The 19410-nt window shown below is 51.2% G+C and overlaps 1 protein-coding gene across 1 annotated transcript in view; it reads right to left on the minus strand.

Moving 5' to 3' along the window:
* The window catches only part of LOC144487650 (dynein axonemal heavy chain 2-like), a gene marked incomplete at its 3' end in the record, with an annotated part of 37907 nt that extends 22767 nt beyond the window's left edge, over nucleotides 1-15140 (minus strand). Inside the window, exons 1-4 of the mRNA XM_078205729.1 lie at nucleotides 15063-15140; nucleotides 14588-14885; nucleotides 7045-7304; nucleotides 1686-1856 (exon numbers count right to left, since the gene is read on the minus strand). Of these exons, the coding sequence (XP_078061855.1) occupies nucleotides 1686-1856; nucleotides 7045-7304; nucleotides 14588-14885; nucleotides 15063-15140 (807 nt within the window). The remainder of the gene's footprint in view (nucleotides 1-1685; nucleotides 1857-7044; nucleotides 7305-14587; nucleotides 14886-15062) is intronic.
* Between the last annotated feature and the right edge of the window lie 4270 nt (nucleotides 15141-19410).

The raw sequence follows: 19410 nt of genomic DNA on the forward strand, positions 1-19410 counted from the left end.
CTCGCACAGGGTCCCATTGCCCGACACGATGGGACGGCCGGGTATGTTGGCCTTGTGAGGCATGGTACATTGGGGAGACCATGCAGACGCTACGACAACGGATGAATGAACACCGCTCGACAATCACCAGGCGGGAGTGTTCTCTTCCTGTGGGGGAGCACTTCAGCAGTCACGAGCATTCAACCTCTGATCTTCAGGTAAGCGTTCTCCAAGGCGGCCTTCACGACACACGACAATGCAGAATCGCTAAGCAGAAACTGATAGCCAAGTTCCGCACACATGAGGACGGCCTCAACCGGGATCTTGGGTTCATGTCACTCTCTCTGTCACCCCCACGACTTGCCGAGGCTTGCAAAATCTCACTAACAGTCCTGGCTGGAGACAATTCACATCTCTTTAACCTGTGCTTAACCCTCTCTCCACTCACATTGTCTGTACCTTTAAGACTTGATTACCTGTAAAAACACGCATTCCAACCATTATTTTGTAAATTGAGTTTGTGTCTTTACATGCCCTGTTTGTGAACAGAATTCCCACTCACCTGATGAAGGAGCAGCGCTCTGAAAGCTTGTGGCTTGTGCTACCAAATAAACCTGTTGGACTTTAACCTGGTGTTGTGAGACTTCTTACTGTGCCCACCCCAGTCCAACATCAACATCTCCACATCTTGGCGATAGAAGACAGAGGGTAGTGCTGGAAGGGTGTTTTTCTGAATGGAGGTCTGTAACTAATGGTGTTCCACAGGGATCAGTGCTGGGACCTTTGCTGTTTGTTATACTTGGAAGAAAACGTAGCTGGTCTGATTAGCAAGTTTGCAGATAGTGATGAAGATTGTCAGAGAATACAGCAGGATAGAGATAGGCTGGAAAATTGGGCAGAGAAATGGCAGATGGAATTTAATCTGGACAAATGCGACGTGATGCATTTTGGTCGATCCAATTCAGGTGGGAGCTATAAAATAAATGGCAGAACCATCAGGAGTATAGACACACACAGAGATCTGGGAGCACAGGTCCACACATCCTTAAAAGTGGCAGCACAGGTGGAAAAGGTGGTGAAGAAAACATGTGGCAGGCTTGCCTTCATCGGCCGGGGCATCGAGTATAAAAGTTGACAAATTATGTTCCAGTTGTACAAAACGTTGGTTAGGCCACATTTGGAATACTGTGTCCAATTCTGGTCGCCACACTACCAGATGAACGTGGAGGTTTTGGAGGGAGTGCAGACAAGGTTTACCAGGATGTTGCCTGGTATGGAGGGTATTGGCTATGAGGAGAGATTGAATAAACTGGGATTGTTCTCCCTGGAAAGGCGGAGGCTGAGGGGCGACTCAATAGAAGTTTATAAAATTATGAGGGGTGTGGATAGGGTGAAGAGTTGGAAGCTTTTCCCCAGGGGCAGAAATGACAATTACAGGGGGCACAAGTTCAAGATAAGGGGGGGAAAGGTTCAGTGGAGATGTGCGGGGGGGAGTGTTTCACACAGAGGGTGGTGGGGGCCTGGAATGCACTGCCAAGTGAGGTGGTTGAGGCGGTTATGTTAACCACATTTAAGACTTATCTGGATGGACACATGAACAGACGGGGAATAGAGAGATACAGGCGGCTGGTCTCGATAGGACAACGTGATCGGTGCAGGCTTGGAGGGCCGAAGGGCCTGTTCCTGTGCTGTACTGTTCTTTGTACCTGTGACGGTGTACCAAGCAAAACCTGTAGACCAAGGTACTGGTCCATGTGCACAGTCAGAACTCTCTGCGTCTCCTCATGGATAAACTCATCCAGAGTGTCCTCATGTTCCTCTAACCACATCTCAGGCTGGAGGTTCTCCAAAACCACCCGGGTCTTGAAGAGGTAATTCTGAAACAGAAACAGCAGGGATTTCAACACCGGTGCTGAGCAGCAGACCCGGGACGAGGGTCTCACTCCCCCACTCCCAGGAATCTTATCCAGGCCCAACTCCGCCCTATCCCCGTAATCCCACTCATTTGCCATGGCTAATCCCCCTAACCTGCACATCATTGGACACTAAGGGGCAATTTAGCATGGCCAATCCACCTAACCTGCACATCATTGGACACTAAGGGGCAATTTAGCACGGCCAATCCACCTAACCTACACATCTTTGGACACTAAGGGGCAATTTAGCATGGCCAATCCACCTAACTTACACATCTTTGGACACTAAGGGGCAGTTTAACATGGGCCACTTCACCTAACCTGCACATCTTAGGAGTGTGGGAGAAACTGGAGCTCCCGGAGGAAACCCATGCAGACACGGGGAGAATGTGCAGACTCGGAGGCCGGAATTGAACCCGGGTTACTGACGCTGTAAGGCAGCAATGCTAACCACCGTGCTGCCCTCTTCTCAACTCTCTTCCTCACCCCTTGGCCTCTTCCTTATGACCCATCATCACCCCAACCCTCTCCTCTGTGCCCCTCTCCCTCATACCCTCCTCTCTCTCCTACCCCCCCTCCCATTGAGTGGCTAGATTTGAAACAGGGAAAGGACACAACTTCAAGCCTGCCTCAGTGGCCGCTCCAGTGCAAACCGTACTGATCGCTGGGGAATGCAGACCCCCTTCCACCAGCCGGGAGTGGATGAAGAGCAGGATGCTCCTCAAGACACTGCCAGTGCCAGGAAAAGTGACACTTTGGGGAAAAGAAAGGCCACTCCAGTAAGGACGGACAAAAACCAGAGCTGCTCCCCACCCCTCGTTAATATACTCACCATGCTGTGGTCAATCGAATGCCACTTCAGAACTGTCTTGGTTTCTTCTTTTGTTTCGATTTAGGGGTAGAAACAGGGGAAACAAAGCAAAGTGTGAGACTGGGTGTACATCAGAGCAAGAGTCACTAGCTCACTGTGCAGAATAACACACCACAATAACACTGCCACTCAGAGTTCTATTGAGCGACCCCTGATTCCCATCACTGCACGATTGTCAAGCCGTGCCTTCAGCTGCCTGCGACCCAAGCTCTGGAATTCTATCCCTCAATCACTCCGCCTCTCTTTACAATATATTAAGGTGCTCCTTCAAACCCACCTCAACTGTCCGAACTAATATCCCCCCATGTGGCTTTGTGTCAGATTCTGTTCAGTAATGCTCTTGTGAGATGCTTTACTCTTCAAAAAGTGTCACATGGCTGGCCCAGTGAAGGCACGCCCTATTCATAACTTCAGATCTGGGTGGTGTCCCTGTGGGATTGTCTACGGACACTCCACTGGTGGTTAAGATGGCTGCCAAAGGGTCAGGTGAACGTTGTAACTTCAACACATTCACACCTGTTGCTTTTAGGTGTCCAGATCACCAACAACCTGTCCTGGTCCCCCCCATGCCGACACTATAGTTAAGAAAGCCCCACCAACGCCTCTACTTTCTCAGAAGACTAAGGAAATTTGGCATGTCCGCTACGACTCTCACCAACTTTTACAGGTGCCCCATAGAAAGCATTCTTTCTGGTTGTATCACAGCTTGGTATGGGCTCCTGCTCTGCCCAAGACCGCAAGGAACTACAAAGGGTCGTGAATGTAGCCAAATCCATCACGCAAACCAGCCTCCTATCCATTGACTCTGTCTACACTTCCCGCTGCCTCGGGGAAAAGCAGCCAGCATAATTAAGGACCCCACGCACCCCGGACATTCTCTCTTCCACCTTCTTCCATCGGGAAAAAGATACAAAAGTCTGAGATCACGTACCAACCGACTCAAGAACAGCTTCTTCCCTACTGCCGTCAGACTTTTGAATGGACCTACCTCGCATTAAGTTGATCTTTCTCTACACCCTAGCTATGTCTGTAACACTACATTCTGCACTCTCTCCTTTCCTTCTCTATGAACGGTGTGCTTTATCTGTATAGCGCGCAAGAAACAATACTTTTCACTGTGTCCCTGATGCACCATCAATCGAGCAAAGACTAGTTTGTATGCAAGAACAAATAGGGTTTTATTCGCAAAAGACTTGGAGCACACCCATGCCGATGAACTGGTCCGGACTGAGGCGGGGGGGGTGGGGAGCAGTCGCCTTTATACCTGGACCGGGGAGAGGGGAGGAGTCCCGGGCAGGGCCGGCAGGGACGTGTCCAGGCATGTCACACACACAGGCAATAAGCTAACAGTGGTTTACCACAGTCCCAGTACATGTGACAATAATAAATCAAATCACATCAAATCAAAAACAGAATCCATGGACCTCGAGACTCTATCTATGTTCTGTGCTGCCAGACCTGCTGAGATTTTCCAGCATTTTCTGTTTTCATGTCATGAATCATAGCCTGGGTGAGGGAACCCATCATAGAAACCACACAGTGCAGAAGGAGGCCATTCGGCCCACCAAGTCTGCACCAACTGTCTGACAGAGTATCTTACCCAGGACCTCTCCCCCACCCAATCCCAGTGACCCCACACATTTACTCTGGCCAATCCCCCTAACCTGCACATCTTGGGACACGAAGGAGCAATTTAGCATGGCCAATCCCCCTAACCTGCACATCTCTGGACTCTGAGCTTTGGACTGTGAACATTTGAAAGTTAAGTTCATAAAGTCTTTCCCATGCCTCCACCTCCATGGTGGGCAAAAACCACCCAACAACCCTCCCCAGGGCCCCTCGTATCTTCCAGGTCAAGCCGCACCCCTCTATGTAGCTGTTTTCGTCCTCCACCGGAGATCTGGCTCACAACCAACAATACATAATGAGGAATGGCTGAAACACTCGAAACCCAGGAAAATCCCGGCTTGGTTAATACCGCCGGCTCTCTGAAATTCACATTTTTTATTTACATACGATAAAGAGGATTCAAGTGATTGCAGTTTCTGCCATCGATACTTTAAAGGGTCTGGATGATTGACACTATTATTGGGGTGTAATAAAAGCAATTTTTATCAACAAATGACTGTTTATTCAAAGCTTTTTTTAATACATCCTTTCATTGCTATAGGGTTCATCGATTCTATACAGAGTGGCTGAATGGACACGCAAGTGCCATCGCTTGGCATGGAGTGTAGGAGGTGCCATGGAGTTGGGCTGAGGTGGCATGGATGGGGCACAGTTGGTGTGTGAGGTGGTGAAAAGATGTAAGAGGTGATGGCTAGATGGCCTTACTGTCCTTTTTATAACTGGAACAAAGTCCCAAAGCAGCGAGGCACACAGCCTGCTTGAGCACCAGGTATCCCCGGTGCTGCCTTTGAACCCTTTCCGGGCACGGTGAGCCTGGCTCCTGTTAGCACCGAGGCATCCTCCCCCCTGCACCCCTTGAATGAGAGTCCCGGCACCTTCCTCCCGAGGATGGTACGCCAAGACGGGAAATGAACCAACTCCCACCAGGTGTTTCGAAGAATAAAGCAAAGGAGAGCTGATTAGGCCAGTTATTCACAAGTTCAGAGTGAAAGAGCACCAGCTATCTCCTATTGTACTGTGATGGCTTTGGACATCCAGAGCACTCTGGATCCGAACCTTCGTCGGTTGAGACCAAAGCTGGCTTGAGACAAGAATTTTTCTCTAAAGACACAGAGAGAGACCTGGGCAGCTGCAGAAAAACGTCACACAACAGCTACAGAAAAGGCAGCAGCATCTTTGCCTTCTAAACACACAGGTAAAGTCTTTAAAACACACCAAGCCTGATTCCTGAATCAAAGTAGATCTGTCAAGAAGCTAGACCTCCGAATAATGAGAACCACCAGGGCCGATCTTCACCACCTCTCATCTCTTCGAGGGAACCCTCCAAGAACACTGAGAGGTGACTCCAGCTATCTGAACTCATTTAGACTACAGTTCACAGAATCACTGAATCATACAGAACAGAAGAGGCCCTTCGGCCCATTGAGTCAGCACCAACAGGTTAAAAAACTCCTAATCCCATTTACCTGCACTTGGCCCATAGCCCTGAATGTTGTGACGCGCCAAGTACTCAGCCAGGTATTTTTTAAAGGATGTGAGGCATCCCGCCTCCACCACCCTCCCGGGCAGCGCATTCCAGACCCTCACCACCCTCTGGGTAAAAAAGATTTTCCTCACATCCCCCCCTAAACCTCCCACTCTTCACTTTTAACTTGTGTCCCCTCGTGACTGTCTCTTCAACTAAGGGGAACAGCTGCTCCCTATCCACCCTGTCCATGTCCCTCATAATTTTGAACACCTCGATCAGGTCGCCCCTCAGTCTTCTCTGCTCCAGGGAAAGCAACCCAAGCCTATCCAACCTCTCTTCATAACTTAAATGTTCCATCCCAGGCAGCATCCTGGTGAATCTCCACTAGAATCATCATACAATCCCTACAGTGCATAAGGAGGTCATCGAGACTGCACCGACACTAATCCCACCCAGGCCCTATCCCTGTAACCCCACGCATTCACCCTATCAGTCTCCCTGACACTAAGGGACAATTCAGCATGGCCAATCCACCTAACCTGCACATCTTTGGACTGTGGGAGGAAACCGGAGCACCCGGAGGAAACCCACGCAGACACGGGGAGAACGTGCAAACTTCACAAGGACACTCACCCGAGGTCGGAATTGAACTCGGGTCCATGGCGCAGTGACGCAGCAGTGCGAACCACTGTGCCGCCTTCTGCACCCTCTCCAGCGCAATCATATCCTTGCTATAATGTGACAAACAGAACTGCGCACGATACTCGAGCTGTGGCCTCACCTAACTCCTATACAACTCCAACATGGCCTCCCTGTTTTTGTAATCTATGCCTCGAGTGATAAAGGCAAGCGTCCCACTCAAGAGTGAAGTAGACTTGCTTCTTCACCGAATCCTCAAGCGGGTTTTCCCTGGGGGCTTGAACAATTTGTAAAAGTGTACCACTATCTTTAACTGTGGAGTGACTGATCCTGCGCTCAGACTTTTGGAGTGAATATGCAAAAAATAATGCTTCTTATTCAAACTCATAAAATCCTGCTGCTAAATTCAACATAAGCATTTTTGGGGAGCTAAGAACCACACCCCCCTCCCTCTCCGAGACCACACTGACAATGGACACTCAAGGGAAGGGAAATTGGGGTCTCAGTTTATTTCCCCTCCCCTGTCCAAAACATAAAGCCACCTTCTGTCGTGCTTTAAATATGCAGAAGAGGAAATGAAGCCGGGCACTGATTGGTGACAAAGCACACTGTAGTGCCTCAATTGGTCTCTGCTCGCAAGTGCCATAGTCTATCACCGAGTATCTCACCTTCTTTTTGCTTAGATGAATGGAAGGAATCCAGGGTACCAGGATCTGACTGTCCAAAAGAAACGGAGGACGATCGGAGGCTGACTTGCCGTGAGTAACTCCTCCGGCTTTCCATTTTTGAAGCTTAGCCGTTCCTACAAGAGGAGAGTATTTGCATGGTGAGTCTGGACAGTGTCGAGGGAGCTTCACTCTGTATCTAACCCCGTGCTGTACCTGTCCTGGGAGTGTTTGATGGGGGTACAGTGTAGAGGGAGCTTTACTCTGTATCTAACCCCGTACTGTACCTGTCCTGGGAGTGTTTGATGGGGACAGTGTTGAGGGAGCTTCACTCTGTATCTAACGCCGTGCTGTACCTGTCCTGGGAGTGTTTGATGGGGGACAGTGTAGAGGGAGCTTTACTCTGTATCTAACCCCGTGCTGTACCTGTCCTGGGAGTGTTTGATGGGGACAGTGTAGAGGGAGCTTTACTCTGTATCTAACCCCGTGCTGTACCTGTCCTGGGAGTGTTTGATGGGGACAGTGTAGAGGGAGCTTTACTCTGTATCTAACCCCGTGCTGTACCTGTCCCGGGAGTGTTTGATGGGGACAGTGTAGAGGGAGCTTTACTCTGTATCTAACCCCGTGCTGTACCTGTCCTGGGAGTGTTTGATGGGGACAGTGTAGAGGGAGCTTCACTCTGTATCTAACCCCGTGCTGTACCTGTCCTGGGAGTGTTTGATGGGGACAGTGTAGAGGGAGCTTTACTCTGTATCTAACCCCGTGCTGTACCTGTCCTGGGAGTGTTTGATGGGGACAGTGTAGAGGGAGCTTTACTCTGTATCTAACCCCGTGCTATACCTGTCCTGGGAGTGTTTGATGGGCGACAGTGTAGAGGGAGCTTTACTCTGTATCTAACCCCGTGCTGTACCTGTCCTGGGAGTGTTTGATGGGCGACAGTGTAGAGGGAGCTTTACTCTGTATCTAACCCCGTGCTGTACCTGTCCTGGGAGTGTTTGATGGGGACAGTGTAGAGGGAGCTTTACTCTATATCTAACCCCGTGCTGTATCTGTCCTGGGAGTGTTTGATGGGTGACAATGTAGAGGGAGCTTTACTCTGTATTGAACCCCGTGCTATACCTGTCCTGGGAGTGTTTGATGGTGGACAATGTAGAGGGAGCTTTACTCTGTTTTAGTCGAAGTAGGGAAGGAGGTAGAAGAGGGGGAGGGGTAGCATTATTGGTCAGAGATTGTATCACAGTGTCAGAGAGGAGGTTTGATGAGGACTTATCTGTTGAGGTAGTATGGGCGGAGATTAGAAATAGGAGAGGAGAGGTCACCCTGTTGGGAGTCTTTTATAGACCTCCTAAAAGTTCTAGAGAGGTTGAGGAAAGGATTGCGGAGTCAATCCTGCTTAGGAGTGAAAGTAATAGGGCAATTGTTATGGGGGATTTTAACTTGACTAATATTGACTGGAATTGTTATAGCTCTAGCTCGTTAGAGGGGTCAGTTTTTGTTCAAAGCGTGCAGGAAGGTTTTTTGACTCAGTATGTAGACAGGCCAACTAGAGGTGAGGCTATATTGGATCTGGTGCTGGGAAATGAGCCAGACCAGGTGCTAGACTTGGAAGTTGGTGTGCATTTTGGTGATAGTGACCACAATTCGGTTACGTTCACCTTAGTGATGGAAAGGGATAGGCATGAACCTCGGGCCAGTGGTTTTAGCTGGGGGAAGGGTAATTATGAGGCTATTAGGAGAGAATTAGGAAACATAGGTTGGACTAGGAGATTACAGGGACTGGGAACGTCCGACATGTGGAGTTTTTTCAAGGAGCAGCTACTGCGAGTCTGTGATAGGTATGTCCCTGTCAGGCAAGGAGGAATTGGTAGGGCTAGGGAACCGTGGTGCACCAAAAAAGTTTCTTTGTTGGTTAAAAAGAAAAAGGAGGCTTATGTTCGGATGAGACGTGAGCACTCGGGTAGTGCACTAGAAAGCTTTAGATTGGCTAAGAGGGAGTTGAAGAGCGAGCTTAGAAGGGCTAAAAGGGGACATGAGAAGACTTTGGCGGATAGGGTTAAAGAGAATCCTAAGGCGTTCTATAGGTATGTCAAGAACAGAAGGTTGGTTAGGGCAAGTTTAGGGCCAGTTATAGATGGCAGAGGGAAGTTATGTGTGGAACCGGAGGAGATTGGTGAAGCATTGAACCAATATTTCTCTTCGGTGTTCACGCAAGGGGACATGAATATAGCTGAGGAGGACACTGGGTTGCAAGGGAGTAGAATAGACAGTATTACAGTTGATAAGGAGGATGTGCAGGATATTCTGGAGGGTCTGAAAATAGATAAATCCCCTGGTCCGGATGGGATTTATCCAAGGATTCTCTGGGAGGCAAGAGAAGTGATTGCAGAGCCTCTGGCTCTGATCTTCAGGTCGTCGTTGGCCTCTGGTATAGTACCAGAAGATTGGAGGTTAGCGAATGTTGTCCCATTGTTTAAGAAGGGGAACAGAGACTTCCCCGGGAATTATAGACCGGTGAGTCTCACTTCTGTTGTCGGCAAGATGTTGGAAAAAATTATAAGGGATAGGATTTATAGTTATTTGGAGAGTAATGAATTGATAGGTGATAGTCAGCATGGTTTTGTGGCAGGTAGGTCGTGCCTTACTAACCTTATTGAGTTTTTTGAGAAAGTGACCAAGGAGGTGGATGGGGGCAAGGCAGTGGACGTGGTATATATGGATTTTAGTAAGGCGTTTGATAAGGTTCACCATGGTAGGCTTCTGCAGAAAATGCAGATGTATGGGATTGGGGGTGATCTAGGAAATTGGATCAGGAATTGGCTAGCGGATAGGAAACAGAGGGTGGTGGTTGATAGTAAATATTCATCATGGAGTGCGGTTACAAGTGGTGTACCTCAGGGATCTGTTTTGGGGCCACTGCTGTTTGTAATATTTATTAATGATCTGGATGAGGGTATAGTTGGGTGGATTAGCAAATTTGCTGATGACACCAAAGTCGGTGGTGTGGTAGACAGTGAGGAAGGGTGTCGTAGTTTGCAGGAAGACTTAGACAGGTTGCAAAGTTGGGCCGAGAGGTGGCGGATGGAGTTTAATGCGGAGAAGTGTGAGGTAATTCACTTTGGTAGGAATAACAGATGTGTTGAGTATAGGGCTAACGGGAGGACTTTGAATAGTGTGGAGGAGCAGAGGGATCTAGGTGTATGTGTGCATAGATCCCTGAAAGTTGGGAATCAAGTAGATAAGGTTGTTAAGAAGGCATATGGTGTCTTGGCGTTTATTGGTAGGGGGATTGAATTTAGGAGTCGTAGCGTTATGTTGCAACTGTACACAACTCTGGTGCGGCCGCACTTGGAGTACTGTGTGCAGTTCTGGTCCCCACATTACAGGAAGGATGTGGAGGCTTTGGAGAGGGTGCAGAGGAGGTTTACCAGGATGTTGCCTGGTATGGAGGGGAGATCCTATGAGGAGAGGCTGAGGGATTTGGGATTGTTTTCGCTGGAAAGGCGGCGGCTAAGAGGGGATCTTATTGAAACATATAAGATGATTAGAGGTTTAGATAGGGTGGATAGTGATAGCCTTTTTCCTCTGATGGAGAAATCCAGCACGAGGGGGCATGGCTTTAAATTGAGGGGGGGTAGTTATAGAACCGATGTCAGGGGTAGGTTCTTTACCCAGAGGGTGGTGAGGGATTGGAATGCCCTGCCAGCATCAGTAGTAAATGCGCCTAGTTTGGGGGCGTTTAAGAGATCCGTAGATAGGTTCATGGACGAAAAGAAATTGGTTTAGGTTGGAGGGTCACAGTTTTTTTTTTTAACTGGTCGGTGCAACATCGTGGGCCGAAGGGCCTGTTCTGCGCTGTAATGTTCTATGTTCTATGTTCTACTCTGTATCTAACCCCGTGCTGTACCTGTCCTAGGAATGTTTGATGGGGACAGTGTAAAGGGAGCTTTACTCTGTATCTAACCCCGTGCTGTACCTGTCCTGGGAGTGTTTGATGGTGGACAATGTAGAGGGAGCTTTATTCTGTATCTAACCCCGTGCTGTACCTGTCCTAGGAATGTTTGATGGGAGACAGTGTCGAGGGAGCTTTACTCTGTATCTAACCCCGTGCTTTACCTGTCCTGGGAGTGTTTGATGGGGACAGTGTAGAGGGAGCTTTACTCTGTATCTAACCCCGTGTTGTACCTGTCCTGGGAGTTGTTTGATGGGGACAGTGTAGAGGGGGCTTTACTCTGTATCTAACCCCGTGTTGTACCTGTCCTGGGAGTTGTTTGATGGAGACAGTGTAGAGGGAGCTTTACTCTGTATCTAACCCCGTGCTGTACCTGTCCTGGGAGTTGTTTGATGGGGACAGTGTAGAGGGAGCTTTACCCTGTATCTAACCCCGTGCTGTCCCTGTCCTGGGAGTGTTTGATGGGGGACAGTGTAGAGGGAGCTTTACTCTGTATCTAACCCCGTGCTGTACCAGTCCTGGGAGTGTTTGATGGGGACATCAGCGCTCAATCAGCTGATTCGCTCATCATAGAATCATAGAAACCCTACAGTGCAGAAGGAGGCCATTCGGCCCATCGAGTCTGCACCGACCACAATCCCACCCCACATATTTACCCGCTAATCCCTCTACCCTACGCATCCCAGGACTCTAAGGGGCAATTTTTAACCTGGCCAATCAACCTAACCCGCACATCTTTGGACTGTGGGAGGAAACCGGAGCACCCGGAGGAAACCCACTCATAAGGAGAAGCCTGTGTCCTGCGCATTTTCGGCAGCCAATGACAATCGGCTTTTTAGCGCAGCGGGCCGGGAGAATCGCGCGGGGAAGGGCGATGCACGGGATTCGTGTGAGAGTTCACGCCCCGCTAGCCTCTACCAACGCCGGAGGCGGGGCTAGTATTTAAATGATATTTACAATATTATTTAAATGCTATTAGCGGGCCCGGGATTGAATTCTCCTGGCCCGCTCGCCTCTCCCACCCCGCCAGAGTTTCACTCCAGTGGCACCCCGCTAATGAGGTGGCCCGACCCCGCTGGAGTAAGTGCAGGCAATCGGGGCACCCCCAGGGGGTGGGGCAGGGCGGTGGGTGTTGCCCTTGGGCATTGACATCTTGGCAGTGCCAGTCTGTGGCCCCCCCCCCGCAATGCCCAAGGGGCAAAGTGCCAATGCCCAGGGCAGTGCCCGGGGGGGGGGGGGTGGGGCAATCGGTGGGGGTGGGGCAGCCCCACTGCCACTCTGCCATTAGGATTGGTCAGGGCAGGAAGGAGGCCAGCGAACGGGCTGTGTGGGGGGCTCGGAGGGCCAGGCCAGACCACTCCCAAGGGTGTAGTGGGGCTGCAACAGGCAACCCTCGTTGCAGGTGGCACTCTTCACAGTGCTGGACTGAGCTCACGATGTTGGCATGAATGCCAGGCCATGACACATAATTTCTGGTGAGCATCTTCATCTTTGCGATTTGATCTTTGAGATACCCGGATGAGCTCTGTGCAATTCCAATAGTAACTCCAGCTTCCACCCTAAACACGTTAAAGAAGCCATCCCCTACGGACAAGCCTTCCGTATACACAGGATCTGCTCGGATGAGGAGGATCGCAACAGACACCTCCAGACCCTGAAAGAATCCCTCATAAGAACAGGATATGGCGCTCGACTCATCGATCGACAGTTCCAACGCGTCACAGTGAAAAACCGCACCGACCTCCTCAGAAGACAAACACGGGACACGATGGACAGAGTACCCTTCATCGTCCAGTACTTCCCCAGAGCGGAGAAGATACGCCATCTCCTCCGGAGCCTTCAACATGTCATTGATGAAGACGAACATCTCTCCAAGGCCATCCCCACACCCCCACTTCTTGCCTTCAAACAACCTCAAACAGACCATTGTCCGCAGCAAACTACCCAGCCTTCAGGAGAACAGTGACCACGACACCACACAACCCTGCCACAGCAACCTCTGCAAGACGTGCCGGCTCATCGACACAGATGCCATCATCTCACGTGAGAACACCATCCACCAGGTACACGGTACATACTCTTGCAACTCGGCCAACGTTGTCTCCCTGATACGCTGCAGGAAAGGATGTCCCGAGGCATAGTACATTGGGGAAACCATGCAGACGCTGCGACAACGGATGAATGAACACCGCTCGACAATCACCAGGCAAGACTGTTCTCTTCCTGTTGGGGAGCACTTCAGCGGTCACGGGCATTTGGCCTCTGATCTTCAGGTAAGCGTTCTCCAAGGCGGCCTTCACGACACACGACGGCGCAGAGTCGCTGAGCAGAAACTGATAGCCAAGTTCCGCACACATGAGGACGGCCTCAACCGGGATATTGGGTTCATGTCACACGATCGTAATCCCCACAGCCTGCCTGGACCTCCAGAGTCTCACTGGTTGTCCTGTCTGGAGACAATACACATCTCTTTAGCCTGTCTTGATGCTCTCTCCACTCACATTGTTTGTATCTTAAAGGCTTGATTAGCTGTAAGTATTCGCATTCCAGCCATTATTCATGTAAATTGAGTTTGTGTCTTTATATGCCCTGTTTGTGAACAGAATTCCCACTCACCTGAAGAAGGGGCTTGGAGCTCCGAAAGCTTGTGGCTTTTGCTACCAAATAAACCTGTTGGACTTTAACCTGGTGTTGTTAAACTTCTTACTGTGTTTACCCCAGTCCAACGCCAGCATCTCCACATAATTCCAATAGAAGCAGCTCTCTGCCTGGTACAGGGATGGCTACTCTTGCTGCCCAGAGTATGGTGCCATCCCGGCAACTCCATTCATCCTTGCGGGTGAGACATGATTTAATTCCTTCAGAAACTAGCTCATTGGCCCAACCTGTAAGTATCATGTGTCTCACTTTGGGCAGAAGTGGATCCCGGCTGATCCAGTACCTGCCAAGATTGCCAATGTGTCCAAAGAATTCAACGCCATGAGAATTTCCTGTGCTACTGGAGCGGCTGTAACACTTTGTTGTAAAGGGAGGTGGCTCGGTGCATCTGCAGTCACTATCAGTGTTCCAGGTCAATATAGAGTCATCGAGATTTACAGCATGGAAACAGGCCCTTCGGCCCAACCTGTTCCATGCCACCCCTTTTTTTAAACGACTAAGCTAGTCCCAATTGCCCGCGTTTGGCCCATATCCCTCTATACCCATCTTACCCATGTAACTGTCTGAATGCTTTTTAAAAGACAAAATTGTACCCGCCTCTACTACTGCCTCTGGCAGCTCGTTCCAGACACTCACCACCCTCTGTGTGAAATAAATGCTCCTCTGGACCATTTTGTATCTCTCCCCTCTCACCTTAAACCTATGCCCTCTAGTTTTAGACTCCCCTACCTTAGAGAAAAGATATTGACGATCGAGCTGATCTGTGCCCCTCATTATTTTATAACCTCTATATAAGATCACCCCGAAGCCTACTACGCTCCAGGGGAAACGCCTCGAATGCAGACAGAATGAAGGTTGTGTCTTCTTCAAACAGACCGAAGAACAGCTTGTGGTTCGAAACGATGGTAAAGTGGCTGCCGTGTGAGTGACTGGTGGATTTCTTGACACCGAAAGCAATGGATAATCCTTCTTTCTCATTTTGGGAGCCTTTTTCTGCCTTTGAGAGGGTTCTCGAGACATACCCTAGTGGCCTTTCAGATCCGTCGCCCATCCCATGGGCCAAGAGCGCACCAACGCCATAGGGAGAGGCATCGCAGGTCAACACCACTTGCTCAGCAGGGGAAAAATGTATTAACGAGTTTGAAGAATGCAGCAATTGGTTTACTCTGCGGAAAGCTCCTTTCTGGGGAGTCTTCGAAGACCAAAGCTGGTGTTTCTTTTACGGAGTTTGCAGAAGGGGCCAATAACATTGACAAGTTTGGCAAAAAAAGCGCCCATCATAATTTACCATTCCCAAAAATGACTTGAGCTCTGGTGTGTTTCTGGGGGCTGCTGCCTCCTTTATGGCCTTGATCTTATCTTCCATAAGGGGTTAATCCTTGGGCACCTACACCATACCCCAGGTTGGTGACCTCACTGGCTTGAATAGTACATTTACCCTTCTTGAGGTGAACTCCAGCCTCTTGAAATTATGTCAGCACCTCCTCAAGGTTTACCAGAAGCTTGGCTTCTGTCGATCGTGTTGTGAAAACTTTGTCAGGGTGCAACCAGACCTTGCGGCAGTGGACTCCCCGTCGTCCCCTGGAAAATCGCACACGCTGACGGCACGCCGAAAGGCCAGCACGTGTAACTGGAACAACCCTCTGCCTGTGTTTACTCTGACGTAACCTCAGGAAGCGTCGTCCGCTTCGAGTTGCTGATCGGCGCGACTCATGTCCACCTTTGTGTAGGACTGACCTCCAGCCAGCTTTGCAAACAGGTCTTCAATCTTCGGGATTGGATGCTTATCCAATCGGCTGTTAAACTGTCTTCCTCATAAATGCGGAGGTTCTTCAGAGAATCGTAGAATCCTACAGGGCAGAAGGAGGCCATTTGGCCCATCGAGTCTGCACTGACCACAATCCCACCCAGGCCCCAACCCCATAGCCCCACTCATTTACCCGAGCAAGCCTTCCTGACACTAAGAGGCAATTTAGCATGGGCAATCCACCTAACCCGCACATCTTTTGACGCTAATGGAGAATTAAGCAATGGCCAATCCCCCGAACCTGCACATCTTTGGACACCAAGGGGCAATTTAGCATGGCCAATCCACCTAACCTGCACATCTTTGGACACTAAGAGGCAATTTAGCATGGCCAATCCAACTAACCCACACATCTTTTGAGACTAAGGGGCAATTAAGCATGGCCAATCCCCCAAACCTGCACATCTTTGGACACCAAGGGGCAATTTAGCATGGCCAATCCACCTAACCTGCACATCTTTGGACACTAAGGGGCAATTAAGCATGGCCAATCCCCCGAACCTGCACATCTTTGGACACGAAGGGGCAATTTAGCACGGCCAATCCACCTAACCTGCACATCTTTGGAGTGTGGGAGGAAACCGGAGCACCCGGAGGAAACCCACACAGACACGGGGGGAACGTGCAGACTCCACACAGACAGTGACCCGAGGCCGGGAATTGAACCCAGGTCCCTGGCGCTGTGGGGCAGCAGCGCTCACCCACTTGTTGGGTTTCAATACGGGAACGACTGGTGTTGCCCATTCCAAGAACATGAACTGGTTGGATGATGCCCAGTTCCACCAATCTCGTTAACGCCGTGTCTACTTTATATCACGACGTGTTTCACCCTAAATAATCCAGGGGACGCCTCTGGATCCACAAAGACTTTTCCTTGCAGGCATTTTGTTTTGCCCAATCCATCCTTGAAGACTCTCCCGTATTTTTTCATCAGTTAGTGCCATCCTTCGTCCTGTCATGCAGCGCTCCCTCAGCGCTGACCCTCTGACAGTGCGGCGCTCCCTCAGCGCTGACCCTCTGACAGTGCGGCACTCCCTCAGCACTGACCCTCTGACAGTGCGGCACTCCCTCAGTACTGACCCTCTGACAGTGCGGCACTCCCTCAGCGCTGACCCTCTGACAGTGCGGCACTCCCTCAGCGCTGACCCTCTGACAGTGCGGCGCTCCCTCAGCGCTGACCCTCTGACAGTGCGGCACTCCCTCAGCACTGACCCTCTGACAGTGCGGCACTCCCTCAGCACTGACCCTCTGACAGTGCGGCACTCCCTCAGCACTGACCCACTGACAGTGCGGCACTCCCTCAGCACTGACCCTCTGACAGTGCGGCACTCCCTCAGCACTGACCCACTGACAGTGCGGCACTCCCTCAGCACTGACCCTCTGACAGTGCGGCACTCCCTCAGCACTGACCCTCTGACAGTGCGGCACTCCCTCAGCGCTGACCCTCTGACAGTGCGGCACTCCCTCAGCACTGACCCTCTGACAGTGCGGCACTCCCTCAGCACTGACCCTCTGACAGTGCGGCACTCCCTCAGCACTGACCCTCTGACAGTGCGGCACTCCCTCAGCACTGACCCTCTGACAGTGCGGCACTCCCTCAGCACTGACCCTCTGACAGTGCAGCACTCCCTCAGCACTGACCCTCTGACAGTGCGGCACTCCCTCAGCACTGACCCTCTGACAGTGCGGCACTCCCTCAGCACTGACCCTCTGACAGTGCAGCACTCCCTCAGCACTGACCCTCTGACAGTGCGGCACTCCCTCAGCACTGACCCTCTGACAGTGCGGGGCTCCCTCAGCACTGACCCTCTGACAGTGCGGCACTCCCTCAGCACTGACCCTCTGACAGTGCGGGGCTCCCTCAGTACTGACCCTCTGACAGTGCGGCACTCCCTCAGCACTGACCCTCTGACAGTGCGGGGCTCCCTCAGCACTGACCCTCTGACAGTGCGGGGCTCCCTCAGCACTGACCCTCTGACAGTGCGGGGCTCCCTCAGCACTGACCCTCTGACAGTGCGGGGCTCCCTCACAGCGGCGCCTCTCCGTTGATTTTTTTGCCGAGTCAACCGAACCCGCTCTCCTCTCCCACCCCGTGATTGACAGCCGGATCGCCCAATCAGCCTGGCGGACGCCGCGGGCCCCGCCCACTAGGCCCAATAGGCGGCCGGCTCTGCCCTCTGTCCCCGCCCCCCCCAGCCACAGCCAGCAGGTTTGGTTGTCGCCGGGCTGTGGCCGTTTGGACCGTTGGAGCCGTTTCCCTGGCAACCAGGCCGCGCGGCCATGTGGCGCAGGGGGCGGGGCAGGCGGCGTGGCCAGAAGCACCCGTCAATCAACGCCCGTCCCGCTTCTTCCATTTTAGCCGGCCGCGTTGCCCCGGGAGACGGGACGCGACCGCCATCGCGCCACCTCTAAATTGTGAATGGGGGCCTTAAAGGGACAGTCCCGCACATTTCAATTTGTGGTTGGGGGGGCCTTAAAGGGACAGTCCCGTCCATTCCAAATTGTGGTTGGGGGGCCTTAAAGGGACAGTCCCGCACATTCCAAGTTGTTGTTGGGGGCCTTAAAGGGACAGTCCCGCACATTTCAAATTGTGGTGGGGGGGACTTAAAGGGACAGTCCCGCACATTCCAAATTGTGGTCGGGGGGGGCCTTAAAGAGACAGTCCCACACATTTCAAATTGTGGTTGGGTGGGTGGCCTTAAAGGGACAGTCCTGCACATTCCAAATTTTGGTTGGGGGCCTTAAAGGGACAGTCCCGCCCATTCCAAATTGTGAATGGGGCCTTAAAGGGACAATTAAAAACCTGTGTCGGGCGGGAGGGGGATAGCAAAGTCCTCACATTCTGGCCCCCACGCCACCATGGCAGCATCCTTAAAAATTAATCATAGAATCATATCACAGAATCCCTCCAGCGCAGAAGGTGGCCATTCAGCCCATCGAGTATGCACCGACTGTCCGACCAAGCACCTCACCCAGGCCTTCTCCCCTAACCCCACATATTTGCTCCGCTAATCCCCCCCAATCAACTGATGCCCTGGATTTTCCTTTCCATTTCTGCCTCAAAATATTTGATTTTGATTTGGTTTGATTTATTATTTTCTCATCACAGAATCCCTACAGTGCAGAAGGAGGCCATTTGGCCCATCGGGTCTGCCCCGACTCTGCAACAGGACAGTCCCTTTTCCCCTTTTCCCCCCTCTACTACTATCTCTGGCAGCTTGTTCCAGACACTCACCACTCTCTGTGTGAAAAGAATTGCCCCTCTGGACCCTTTTGTATCTCTCCCCTCTCACCTTAAACCTATGCCCTCTAGTTTTAGACTCCCCTACCTTTGGGAAAAGATATTGACTATCTGGCTGATCTGTGCCCCTCATTACTTTATAGACCTCTATAAGATCACCCCTCAGCTTCCTCCGCTTTAGGGGAAAAAGTCCCAGTCCATCTGGGCACGGTAGCACAGTGGTTAGCACTGCTGCTTCACAGCGCCAGGGACCCGGGTTCGATTCCCGGCTTGGGTCACTGTCTGTGTGGAGTTTGCACATTCTCTCCGTGTCTGCGTGGGTTTCCTCCGGGTGCTCCGGTTTCCTCTCACAGTCCAAAGATGTGCGGGTTAGGTTGATTGGCCGTGCTAAAATTGCCACTCAGTGTCCTGAGATGCGTAGATTAGAGGGATTAGCGGGTAAAATATGTAGGGATATGGGGGTAGGGTCTGGGTGGGATTGTGGTCGGTGCAGACTCGATGGGCCGAATGGCCTGTTTCTGCACTGTAGGGTTTCTATGATTCATCCAGCCTCTCCTTATAACTCAATCCATCAAGTGCCGGTAGCAT

This window comes from Mustelus asterias, unplaced genomic scaffold, assembly GCF_964213995.1.
Source record: "Mustelus asterias unplaced genomic scaffold, sMusAst1.hap1.1 HAP1_SCAFFOLD_950, whole genome shotgun sequence".
In the NCBI taxonomy this organism is placed as follows: Eukaryota; Metazoa; Chordata; class Chondrichthyes; order Carcharhiniformes; family Triakidae; genus Mustelus; species Mustelus asterias.